This window comes from Myxocyprinus asiaticus, chromosome 44 (assembly GCF_019703515.2).
Source record: "Myxocyprinus asiaticus isolate MX2 ecotype Aquarium Trade chromosome 44, UBuf_Myxa_2, whole genome shotgun sequence".
Classification (NCBI taxonomy): Eukaryota; Metazoa; Chordata; class Actinopteri; order Cypriniformes; family Catostomidae; genus Myxocyprinus; species Myxocyprinus asiaticus.
This window is the reverse complement of record NC_059387.1, coordinates 3,922,703-3,936,473: the sequence shown is the minus strand read 5'-3', so window position 1 is coordinate 3,936,473 and position 13,771 is coordinate 3,922,703. Positions and strand designations below refer to the sequence as shown.

Sequence of the window (13,771 nt, the reverse complement as noted above, 5' to 3'; positions counted from 1 at the left end):
CCAGCTGTGGCACAAATCCACCCCCAATGTGACAATCTCCACGGGTCACGAAGACAGGCCTCTTCCTCCCCCATCCCAGGCTGTTCCGGGGGTGGTCACAAGGAGCCAGGTAAGTGCTTCGATGTCCTTAGACTCAGCACGGCCACGACGTGGTGTGGCACCTCGAGCTCCGCCCTGCTGCGAGGACCCACCTATCGGTACGTCCGATGATGTTGTCCCTTTGGTCCCCCTTGCGCGGAATTTGGACGCATGGCTTGTGCTTTCTAATCCATCGCGAGGGCTGGTCCAGACCGTCCGACTCGGCTGCGCGATTCACTTCGCCGGGCATCTGCCCAGGTTCAGCGGTGTCCGCTTCACCTTGGTGAAAGACGAAAATGCTGCTACCTTGCGCGGAGATTGCTAACCTCCTACGGAAGGGCGCGATAGAAGACTGAGGTAGTGCCGGTAGGAGTGAGGACCAAGGTGTAGCCGTGGAAGGCGGAGCCGTGGGAGGCTTGAGGGGCGGAGCCGTGGAAAGCAGAGCCATCGGAGGCTCGAGGCTAAGAGTCCTGGATGACTGGGAAACGACCTCCGTGGTCGTGAGCACGGGCAGAGACTCGGGAACGACCTCCGTGGTCGTGAGCACTGGCAGCGACTGGGGAATAACCTCCGTGGTCGTGAGCACTGGGCAGCGACTGGGGAACGACCTCCGTGGTCGTGAGCACTGGCAGTGACTGGGGAACGACCTCCGTGGTCGTGAGCACTGGCAGCGACTGGGGAGAAGGTGTCCTTTTCCGGACAGCTGGGAGCATAGTCACGGGAGCGGACGAGGCCACAGGCATAGGCGCTGGCTTGTTGACCGTGGCAGGCTTGGAGCAAGGAGCCATGGCAGGCTTGGACGAGGGAGCAAAAGATGCAGGTTTTGGGATTTCCGCCATAATCCACTGTGTAAAGGGATCCGCAAAGTTCCAGAGCCTTCTCCACATATTCGCAGAGTGTCCAGTGAGGATCAGCCAGAGGCATCAGTTCCTTCAGTGCATTATTCAGACCGGTCCAGAAGAAAACCACCAGAGAGCGGTCAGAGCACTAAATTCACTAGCTCTAAAAACTCACGGACGTAATCCTCAACTGGACGGTCCCCTTGCTTCAGAAGCAGAATTCTGACAGCCGCTAGATCCATTATCCAAAGATGGATCTGTTATGGACATTCTGCTGATTTCACAATGGAAAAGGAAAGCATAACTGATCAGCACGGAACGGTACGGTTTTGTAACGAGAACTGTTTGGCCCGATGGTAAAAAGCGGCTCATATTTTTTTAGCAAATTATTGTTTTTAGTTTTCTATGACAATAGTTTTGGTTTCCTGTATTATTACTGCAAATACCATGGTTAAAATGCGGTTATTATAGTAAAACCATGGACAATTTTGTGGTTACTATGGTTTTATACAAATACAATAGTAAAACCAAGGTTAGATTGAATAAGGGATGGATAAAGCTATTGCGAGAGAACCCAAAACTTATTGTGAGGGAACAAAAACATTTGTGAGGGAACACTATAATGTATACAAAATTAATCTATACTTCACATAAATTACTATATAATTTATATTTTTAAAGCATAAATATTTCTTAAGGGCCATGTTTTTTGCATTACATTTTTTTTTAAATACATTTTTGTTATTTGTTTAGCTGTTGCACAGCACTGCACAGCTCATTGTGTTTCTTGTAAATGCCACCCATCACAAAACTATGAAAAGACATTGTGTTTCTTGGAGGGGAAAAACATTTTATATAGACATCCTACATAAACCTCTGTAGTAAATATTCCACCAGTTACACTATATAATATTGCAGTTTCTAATTAAGTTACCAGCCAGCTAATTTATTTATGAAGCCAAAGCCATTTTGGAGTAAAAGATCATGTCATCCGTTTTGGAACACATCAACGTGTGTATTCGAACTTGTGTTGCCAGAACTGTTTGCATTTATATACTTGTGTAAGGTTTGTTTCAGGTCTAATGAACTATATTACATGGTGGAAGATTTTTTTATTTTTTTTATTGCAATTATTAATAAAAATGTACTTTTTTATTGAATATTTTAACATGTTGCAATTGCCACCACTTTACAAAAAGCCTGTGAAGACTGTTTGCTACCGTGATTTTACCACAGTAAAATCAGTCTGCTAGGTACATGCCTTAACTAAACTCTGGTAAAGTCACTGTAACACATGGCCTTTTGTGGCTTATCGCTGTTAATGTCAATAAACATTTTTATCTCAAAATGTGCTTTTTCTCTCTGTCATTTCTGTCTTTCTATCTCTATTCCTCTTTCTCTTGTTCAATCTCTCAGGTTTACGAGCACTCGTTCACTGCGGACTACATCATTTGCAGTCTGCAAACTCCGTAAGTTGCTGAGTTCACCGATGTAAAATTCAGATTCATTTACAAAGTCCATTTGTCATTATAAAACAAACTGAGAAAAAAAAATGGATGCAGCATTTTTCAGTTAAGTTCGTGTTATGTGTTAAATCCATTCAGAGGATGTCATCTTTCTATACTACTATCCTGTGGTTGTCCCACCACACTTTTAACCGCCCCATCTGTTCTGTGATTAGTACAGAGAAGTACAGCTTGTGTCACCTGTAATTTTTGGGCCTGCATTGAAGAGAACATCCGTAATTGACAGCAGAAAAAAGCATCTATATTTATGAGCTGTGTGAAACTGAGCAGATGCTGACACAGCACTGAGCCGTTGCCCCGGCCGGATTTAACAGCGGATGGGGATACACTATCACTGTTAGATTTCCTGCCACAGGAATTCCCTCACGGTGCTTTATTCACTGTGCAGTTGTGTTGCGCTGTGTTGTACACGTAATGAAATCAATATCTGTTGTCACCAGTGTTGGGTGTAATACTTTACAAAGTAATGTGTTACTGTAATCTAATTAAATTCAGCGGTAACAGTAATGTAATATGTTACTTTTAAAATTAAGTAATCTGATCACAGTTATAAATTGTTACTTGGATTACACATTTATTGCTAAAACAATCATATTAATTAAGTAGAATGCATTTTAAAATGTATTACGTTCCTATGTTAGTACTTTTATGTGTGTTGCTGTGTCAGCTAATGAGCATGCGCTCTAACAAACCAACATGGCATAGAGGACACTATCGAAGCGACGGCAGATGAGTGAGCTGTGTTACTATGTATGCAGCAAACAGACATACTGTACATGCACACATACACATGCATGAGCAAACCTTTATATGCACACCGAAAAGAAACAGCAAGCATTCAAGTATACAATGGTTTTACTATCAAAGCTGTCTGCAAATGGGTTTTCAGAAATGTTTTCAGTTCATTAGTATTCTTTTTCTGTCTTTCACACCAACACAGACACAAGTAAACAAGCTTACTGTACACATACATGTATGCCACACATAGCTAAGAAGGTTGTAGATAGCGGGGACACCCACACACACACACCAGAAGATACTACTACAGCATATTTGAGATAAGAAAATTAAGTTTGGATCTCTTTAGCCAAGTTGCTGTCTGTTATGTTGCTGTAATTGTTTTAAAAGAGCTATTAGTGTCACGTTTCTAGAAAGTAACTTCAAGTAAAGTAACTAGAAATCTGATTAATTTTCCATGAAGTAATCAGTAAAGTAATCTGATTGCAATTTTAGAGAAGTAATCAGTAGTGGATTACTTTTTGAAAGTAACTTACCCAACACTGTTTGGCACATGGTCCACTGCACTACATACAGGAAGCATAGTGTGTTAGTCCTTTTAAGACATGAATGTTTCACTGATTACATATCTGTGTGTTAGTGGTGGGACAGGATGGTCAACTAGTCCAGGGATATCAGACCCCATGGACAAGTAATAAATGAATATAATAAGAGTGGTATAATAAAGACATGCTGTTTGCTAAATTAAATAATTTGTAGGGCTGTTGATTAAATGTGTTAATTCAGTGTGATTAATAAAAAATAAAGTGTTCATGCCTCCTGACCTGTACATAGATTCCATAATAAAAGTACGTATTTTCCTACTATCGGTGCAATTCAAGCTTGAAATACATGTAATGTTGAGTATTTTCGAGCCGCGTCAGCAGGGGGCAGTCATCATGCAATTTTAGAAGTCTGTTCCACTTCATTAAAGCTCCACTATGTAAGATTTTTTGGTTAAAAATGAACAAATTGCCATTATTGATTGAGTACATAAACAGTCAGTGTTCAAACAAATGTCCTTACTTTACCCCGATTCACTATGTTAAGACTATAAAAATTATTTGTATTTTGAGGTGTTATGTCGTTCATCCTTGCGTCATTACGTCATGTCCGTAAACACTGGAAAGAAGTTCCGGGTGTCACGTGTTCCAGCTGGAGAAACTAACTACGCTGTTCAGCTCAGTTCAGTCACACTCACAGTTCAGGACAGCATCGCTGCAGTCTAGATGGATGGGTGTTTACTTGCTATAATGCTTGGATATGTTTTCTGGAAGGGTTGTTGAAGCTTATATTGCTTGTCATGCTTTTATGAATCAAACATTACTCGTTTGTTAACCAATCGCGATTTATCTGTGTTGACCGGTTAAATTACTGTGACATGTTTAATATGTGTGACTTCTGAATTTCACTTCTTGTAATTGTTACATTGCACATTTAAGCATATTATTTTAAAGTTTAATAAAATATATTTAATCCCCATCATATTTGAATTTTCGTTTAATGTTTTAGTTTACAGTGTCATTGTGTGCATTGCATAGATGTACTATTGTAGTAACTGAGGCTGGACAATATAGGAAAAAATTAATAAAGTCTTCTATTAAACTCATATCAGCCATTTCACGAGTTGAACCTCTTAAATTGAAAATTGCTACAATTCAAATTTTAATAGTAGATAAAACACCTGAATAATCATATTAAGATATACTGGTGGTGATTAAGGAGAGTCCCCTGTTCTCTATGTAAAAGTGCTTTGAGTGTAGTGTCAGAAATGTGATTTAAGTGTATAATTCATTCAAATATGTAAATAAGAGTGTTGTTTATCTTCATCAAAGCAAGTAATATTTCTGTTTCAAATGTTTAATTGTATAACATAATATCAACATGAAAGCACGTTATAACCCCGGCACCAGTCATGATCACACAGGCGATGTCAAGGTGGCTCAAATTGGGAGATTTATCCACCAGAAAAGCAGTGCCAGAACACGACTGATATAAAGTGTTCTTCTGCAAATTGCTTGCAATTGTAATTTCAACCACAGATGTCGCTAGAGAGCACAAAGTTACTTAATGCAGCTTTAAGTTGGTGAAGGAAGTTTCTGTTGACAGTAAATGTGTTTACTACATTAAAAATGAAACAGATTTAACTAATATAGTAAACTAATGAGGTAACTTTGACTGCCCAAAAAAATTAATTTCGTAAAATGTAGTCAACTAGTCGCCTAGTCAAACAACCAACAACCACCGACGGTGCTTTATAGGAAACGAATTTAAAGACTCAACCATGAACATGAAGATTCAGAGGCAACATGTAAACATGTTTTTGAATATGATTATTTATGTGTCAATTTGAAAGGTGATTTATTTATTTGCATTTGTATTTTTGAATTTATAAATTGAGGTTTTTTCTTTTTTTTTTTTCAGTAGCACTCTAGTCTCCCATAGACATGACCTGAAATCAGCCTAATTATACAGGACTTGCTGAAGACTGACTGTTTTGGTTGTTGTTGTTTTCCCCAGAAAACCCATTAAGTAGTAATTTTGACAGTATGTAGTTTGCCTATTCCTACTGTCTGTTGGGTGTGTGAATGTCTTTGCTCACTTTTTTTTTTTTTTCTTTCAGGGAAACATGGATCCTGAACCCTCCAGAAGTGCGAAATGCTCATCTGCAGTTTGCAGGATGGGGGCCACAAGGCCAGCAGCTGGTAATGCAACATTTACCATCATATGCAGCTACTTCAACCACTAGAAATCTCTTTAAAGGGGCCAAAACTTCCACAGAGAACACATGAATCACATGACTCTCCATCTAACTCCTTCTCCTCATATTTCCCTTTCACTCTCTTCCTGGAAATAATCTCTGTGGTTTTTAGCACACACAGACACACACTGTTTCTCCAAAAAAAACTCCAACCCAATTTATGACATCACATCTGCAGGAGTGCTCTCCAGCTCAGCTCATCTCAGGGACACTGTGTGTGTGTGATATTAAATATTTAGGCTAGCTAGTCGTTTAGGCTAGCCAAGTCTCCTAGATGTAGCTCCAAACATGGAGTAATTGTTCTGTTAACAGTCTTATTTTCTTAAATAGTTTTCTTAATAGTTAATGTCATAGCAGATTCCCCAAAACAGCCATCGGAGCTCAGTCGAGTCAAAGATTTCTCAGAGGCGCAAAGTTCTGATTCCAAAAATAGACTTTTATTACAGAGTAAAAAAGCTGAGGTGCTCCATGGAGCATCTGAATTTACATTTTTGAACATGCCTTTTTATACAGTTTCTGTTCTCTTTGAGGGTGGCCTCTTTGTCCAATTAACCCATGATATCATCCAATAATATCATCCAATGAAATCTTATGCCTTGATTATTTAAGTCATCACTCCTAACAGGCCATCCTGGCTTAACTTACTTCAGTGGTAGCAAAAGCATAACTATTTTATTTTATATGCATAAAACACACTGTAATCACTTTATATGGTTACATATTTTATATTAACTATCAATCATTACTTTCTGCATTAATTTGATTAGTATATTAAATGATTTCCCTTATTTCAGTTTATTGGTCACACACAACACATCCCTGTGAGATGGAGAAGTGTGTGCATGCTGCCACAGGTGGTGTTTTTTTTTTTTTATCCTTGAGACTTCCTCTTGCATCTCGATTCACCCCAATACTCCCTATTCCTCTTGAAGCGTGCATCCCGATTCACCCCAATACTCCCTATTCCTCTTGAAGCGTGCATCCCGATTCACCCCAATACTCCCTATTCCTCTTGACGCGTGCATCCCAATTCACCCCAGTACTCCCTATTCCTCTTGAAGCTTGCATCCCGATTCACCCCAATACTCCCTATTCCTCTTGAAGCGTGCATCCCGATTCACCCCAATACTCCCTATTCCTCTTGAAGCGTGCATCCCGATTCACCCCAATACTCCCTATTCCTCTTGAAGCGTGCATCCCGATTCACCCCAGTACTCCCTATTCCTCTTGAAGCTTGCATCCCGATTCACCCCAATACTCCCTATTCCTCTTGAAGCGTGCATCCCGATTCACCCCAATACTCCCTATTCCTCTTGAAGCGTGCATCCCGATTCACCCCAATACTCCCTATTCCTCTTGAAGCGTGCATCCCGATTCACCCCAATACTCCCTATTCCTCTTGAAGCGTGCATCCCGATTCACCCCAGTACTCCCTATTCCTCTTGAAGCTTGCATCCCGATTCACCCCAATACTCCCTATTCCTCTTGAAGCGTGCATCCCGATTCACCCCAATACTCCCTATTCCTCTTGAAGCGTGCATCCCGATTCACCCCAATACTCCCTATTCCTCTTGAAGCGTGCATCCCGATTCACCCCAGTACTCCCTATTCCTCTTGAAGCTTGCATCTCCGATTCACCCCAATACTCCCTATTCCTCTTGAAGCGTGCATCCCGATTCACCCCAATACTCCCTATTCCTCTTGATGCATGCATCTCGATTCATGCGTTTATACATTATCATTTTTAGATCATTGAATATTGCATACATGTTAATTCAATTATCAAAATGGACTAAATATACCATATTAACTCAGAAATTGCAATTCTGTTATCGTTTACTTGTTCCAAATCTGTATGACTTTATTTCTAACAGAGAACACAAAATGAGATGCTATGCAGAAAGCTGTGTACATTTTAGTAGATTAAACATTTTTACAATGATCCCGTTTCCACCTGGTATTAAGATGCATCTCAGGTGATCCGATTGCAGGTGTTCAGGTGAGACACATCACTGTTTACACCTGGTCGCTTAAATTCATCTCCTGTGACCACTTGATCAGATTTGGAGGGTAGGGAGTCTGTTTCATGACTACTGTCAGGAGAGTGAGATAAAGGGCAGCCGGAGACGTCGGTTCGAGAGAGAAAGAGAGATTCACGTGGCCGTGTTGCATATGTGTCTGTGTTCGTTTATGTTTGCTTTAAGTTAAGTTTGACATTAAAACTTTGTTTACTGTTCAGCCAGTTCCCCCCGCCCCCTTGCCCATCCTTTATACTGTAACAGTATAAAGGATGGGCAAGGAGGAGGCGGGAACCAGCTGAATGGTAAACATAAAGTTTTAATGTCAACTTAAATTAGAATGATTCAGTTCATCATGTAATCGTGTGCTCTGCATCTTTCTCGTTTTCTGTTTTTCTTTACACTTGACCTGGTGGGAGAATATTTTGACAGTTTATTCAGTTATGTATTTATTCAGTATTCTGTGATTCATGTGGTGTTTTATAGTAAATAACTGAAAACCGTTTCTCAAATTGCATTTCATTGCTCATTCAACCATTCAGTACTAAAAGTTCATAGTGGAAATGAAAATGTTTTAGAAAATGCTTTCTAAAACATAGAATTTAGAGTCATAGAATCATAGAATCGCACTGAATCATAGAATCGCATTGAATCATAGAATCGCACTGAATCATAGAATCGCATTGCTTTTATAATCTCCAGACTGCGTCCCTGTGATTATATTTAACATTACCTTGAGATGCACACATTAATGCAAAGCTCCACTTTAGTGTCTTGAAAACAACATTTAAAAGCATTTTGTGTTTCTAGCTGTCAAGGTAGGTCATTAAAGTCTATTGAAACTGAAAATATTTTGTCCTTATTATTTCAGTAAAGTTTAAAGAAAGTTAACTACAATCATAAATTAGCTTTTCAAATCACCATTTTCCACCCTCTCTCTGACTCTTGGAATTAAACTTTTTTTTTTCTTTGCTGCCATACCTTTAAGTGTCGGTCTGATCTCATGAAAATTATGTGACTGGCGACATTTTCGCCAACTGATATTACATGGTTTATTACACATATTGCGGCATGTCCGAGGTGAAATGTCCACAGTGTGGTGCTAAAAGCGAGTTAAACGTTCTCCCAAACAGATGAGGTTTTTAAGGTTAATGCTCTATCAAGTTTTAAATCAACAAAACCTCCCTATCCTAAACCCTACACCTAACTGATAGTGTCAGAAAAGCAAATGTGAGATTAAAAACACAATTGTGTTTTCCATGATATGTCCCCTTTAAGTTTGCTTTGTTTGATGTGGTTCTTTAGGCTAAATCATGCCTGTATAAATCAGTTTGTGTCATCCAGTGCTGTCTGGAGTGGCTGTGGTGCATTTGAAAGAGATTACGAATCAATGCTTCTGCTGAGCCAGTCCGCTGTCAATACTGTTTCTGATGTGTTATTGACACCACTCACGTTCACTGCAGCACACAAACTCCCAGAAAAACACATACACAAACCCAGCATGAAGAACTTCATGATGAAATACAACTGCAAGGGGTTTCTATTGATTTACAGGAATGAGACTGCAACAGTATAGATATTCATAAACAGAATGAATGATGTCGTAACATTAAAAAAATGTACAGGTTTTAAGCTTCTTTAACAGCCAGTAGTTGGCTTAAAAACATTCACACACACTAATGAGAATGACATTTTCTTGCTATCCAGCTTCTCTTTTCATAATAAATTTAATGAAGTGAAAACCTACATTAATCCTAAAGAAAATCAGCTTCTAGGATCAGTTTCCTGAAGTATTTTGGAAGCTGTTTTGTTTGAGGTGTTCTATTCAGCCTGGTCTTATAAAATTTACATGAACATGACAACATTTTTGCATTTCAAAATGTACGTACTTTATAACACGTTTGGCTGTAGTTTTCCAGTGAAATATCCAGCTGGGGGTGCCAAAATCAAGAAAAATGGTGTCGTTTTCAGACGCAGTTTAAAGGTGAATTTTAGATTATAATTTTTTAAAAACATTAAACTTTTGCCTGAACCTAACCAATAGTGTTTTAAAATATAAATGAGACATTTAATTTAATGAGACATCCTTACTAAATGAACCCCTAAACCAAACCATTGGTGTTTTATAAATGAGATGTTAAAAAGACATACTTACCAAATCAACCCCTAAACCAAACCATTAGTGTTTTAAAATATAAATGAAACCTTTAAAAAAGACATCCTTACCATTATCAAGGCTTAAACCTAAAAAGCACAATTTCTGAAGCAAACATATTGTGCCGCTTCTGTGACTTTGTTGTGTCATGTGTCAGCTTGAGTCCATGGATGGACTTGATCTGGTCCTCCGACTCTAAGTCCAACATACTGTCAGGTGAGCTACCGCACATGATATTCATACGGTAATAAATGTATATATGTAGGTGGGTCTGTAATACAAACATTAAAATGGATCATTTTTCAGTTTGAGTAAAAGTGTGTGGATATCATAAAATAGCAGGGTCTGTGTAATAGAGAGAAAAATAAGTATTTATAAAGACATAATCAGCCAAGTCATGATTTGAGTGAAAGTGAATAAAACTCACAATTGTTGTAGTGCCTCTAGTGTAAATGCCGGTTTTCTTAACCTCCTGAGACCCCCGAATGACTGCTGTGTGCATTTTCCATTTCCCTTTTTGATTTGTAAATAGTATGACCTAATAAACAAGCAATAAAAAAAAAAAACCTAGAGCAAATAGTTTTCCTAAAAACTGCTGTCCACATACACCGATCAGCCACAACATTAAAACCACCTGCCTAATATTGTGTAGTTCCCCCTCGTGCCGCCAAAACAGTGCCAACCCACATCTCAGAATAGCATTCTGAGATGATATTTTCCTCACCACAATTGTACAGAGCGGTTATCTGAGTTACCAAAGACTTTGTCAGTTTGAATTAGTCTGGCTATTCTGGCTATGCTCCAGTGAGCAGCAGTTCTGTGGACGGAAATGCCTTGATGAGAGAGGTCAACAGAGAATGGCCAGACTAGTTTGAACTGACAAAGTCTACGGTAACTCAGATAACCACTCTGTACAATTGTGGTGAGAAGAATATAATCTCTGAATGCTGTTCTGAGATGCGGGTTGGTGCTGTTTTGGTGGCACGAGGGGGAACTACACAATATTAGGCAGGTGGTTTTAATATCGTGGCTGATTGGTGTATGTGGACAGCAGGAATAAGTTTTAAGTAATACCAAGCTAAAGAAAGTCAGATTTTTTTCATCAAATAATTTGTGTCCAGGAGTGTTGGTCATTCATGCTCTTGATTTTCTATAAAGCTGAATAAATCATTCTTATGCAAAGTAATGCCAGCACCAGCTGCATAGAAAGATATAGGATGCACTCTTGCTCCCTATTTATTGAATGACTTAACCTCCAGTGTGCTGTCTGTCTGCACTGGTTTCAGAACGGTTCAAAATGCATCTTATTTTCATCCTAACTCCATATGTAAAGCCTCTGAAAGCAACTTTTTTCATCTTTTGCATGGAATCTTTTGGAATCGACTCGGGAAATCTGTATCAATACCCAGCCCTACTTAAAACACTGAATAAATCATCATAGCCAATTCTAGATGCTGCCCTAAAATTTGAAACATTAAAGACTTTGTTTTTGGTTTGATCTAGGAGGGTTCTCCTCTGGAAGGTTTTCCTTTTAAAAATGAAAATGACCTGTCATCTTCCCCAGGAACTTTGTTTAGTGATCTTGAGCAGTTGTGCTGTGTTTCATTTTATTTCTGAGTGCAGAGGTTATTTTAGAGACAAGGCTGTGGAGGTCATTTTAAAAACAGAGCCACCAGGTTCCTCTTAGATACAGTCCTGTCTTTGATACTGACATTCACTCAAAGAAAAAAAAAAAAAAGACACTTTGAAGACTTGTGAGTTACAAATGAAAAGAGGCCTTAGAATCTAAGTATGAGGTCTCTCAGTATTATGAGGTTCTGTCATTTATTCATGGTCAGATTCTATGATATTTATTAAAAGGGTCATATCATGAGGAATACCGTGTAACACGTCAATGACATGCTGAGATAAACAGAAATCTGGATAAATACCAATATTCCTAAAAACCAGAAAACCCTTAATATAGATATAATTGTAAGGCGTAAAGCTTTGCTAAATCTTGAGCTGTTTTTGGCAATGCCCCCCTAGCCCCTCCTTAGACCTGACCATGCACTAATCATAAAGAATAAAGAGCACTTGCTCATGCTTTACATCCCAAGAAACCACCGAAAAATGCCTGCAGTGAAATGAAGAAACTCCAGCCACTTCCCTTGCATCCGCATCCGGCTCCCGCTTTTCTTTTAGAAGTGATCATCCCTATGCCTGTAACGTTGGGTGTCTAGGAGTGGAAGAGGAAGACAGGAGATGCAGTAGTAGATTAACTTTCAAATCCTTTAATAGCAATCATTGGAGTAGAACAAATGCTGGAGTGGAAACAAACAAAAGGCTCAACAATAGTAATCGCTGGAGTGGAACAAATACTAAATCTTAACATCAAAGCTTAACTCAACATAACACTTCAAGGACTGGGCAAAACTTGAGGATATTTATACAGAAAGAACTAATGAGGGAATGGAATACAGGTGAAGATAATAAGAAACAGATGGAAGTGATGAGGGCAGTGCCTATGGGAAATGAAGTCCAGGGGAAAACTTCAAAATAAGAGTCCTTGAAGAGAATGAGGGAGACAGACTGTGACAATGCCCTATTCATTTTGAAGACAGTAACCCTCCACTGTGAGAGCTTCAGAGTGCTGAAAGGTGATAACGGTCATTCAGAACTCACTTTTTAAAATGCACCTTATTTTCATCCTAACTCCGTATAAAGCCTCTGAAAGGAACATTTTCCAGCTTTTGGATTTGTCCATTGATCCTCAATGTGATAATGCACAGTGAATGTAGGATTTTTATGGAAAGTTAGTCCTATTGTCCAAGTATGTGGACATTGTGTTTAACAGCGTGTCATTTCGCAATAAATCGATGCAATTTTTAAAATAGCATATCAGATGAAACTAGTGACTCTACTCTTTTGACTCAAACAGGTTTTAATGTGAAAACTTAAGCTTGTTTCTTACCAGATGTAGTTTTGTTGCCATTTCTCAGAAAGACAATCTCGGCTGAGATTGGCACCATATTGTTTTGTCACACGACTTGGTGCGCTGAAAGTTTAACCCTTTAATGGCATCCTAGAGTCTACTGAACTGAGATCAGTTGGTTTAAAAAATAAATAAATGAAGCATAGCCTATAGCGAAGCCAAAATGTAATGTCCATGCATGTGGACACGGGGTCTCACGAGGTTAATACAAAGGCAGTGGATAGGGACACATTTTAAAGCTTAAAAAAGGACCCAAAATTAACATAAAAGTAGTCCATATAACTCATTCAACATAGTCCTAGTCTTCTGAAAGCATACGATAGGTTTTGATGAGAAACAAATTTTTCATTTTTTTAAAACAGCGCAATTTATCCCAGATGATACTTTTGGGTCTTTTCTTTTTTTTTTCTTTTTTTTTTTTTAAGCTTTAAAGTGAGTGAAAATTCCCATTATATTGACAAAGACAGACTGGAATATTCATAAAAATTCCTCATCTTGTGTTCCACAGAAGGAAGGAAGTCATATGGGTTTGGAACAACATGAGTGTGAGTAAATGATAACAGAATTTCATTTTTGGGAGAACTGTTCCTTTATTTCTAAGGGTCAGACAGAGGGTGAAAAATTGTCATGATAAACTAAATTA

General features: G+C 38.8%; 1 protein-coding gene across 3 annotated transcripts in view; it reads left to right on the top strand.

The window, feature by feature from the left end:
* The window catches only part of LOC127434240 (dipeptidyl aminopeptidase-like protein 6), a 506,360-nt gene that overhangs the window by 420,811 nt on the left and 71,778 nt on the right, over positions 1-13,771 (top strand). For all 3 annotated transcript variants that reach the window (XM_051686825.1, XM_051686826.1, XM_051686824.1), the window contains 2 exons: positions 2,334-2,386; positions 5,844-5,925. In XM_051686825.1, coding sequence (XP_051542785.1) covers positions 2,334-2,386; positions 5,844-5,925 — 135 coding nt within the window. The remainder of the gene's footprint in view (positions 1-2,333; positions 2,387-5,843; positions 5,926-13,771) is intronic.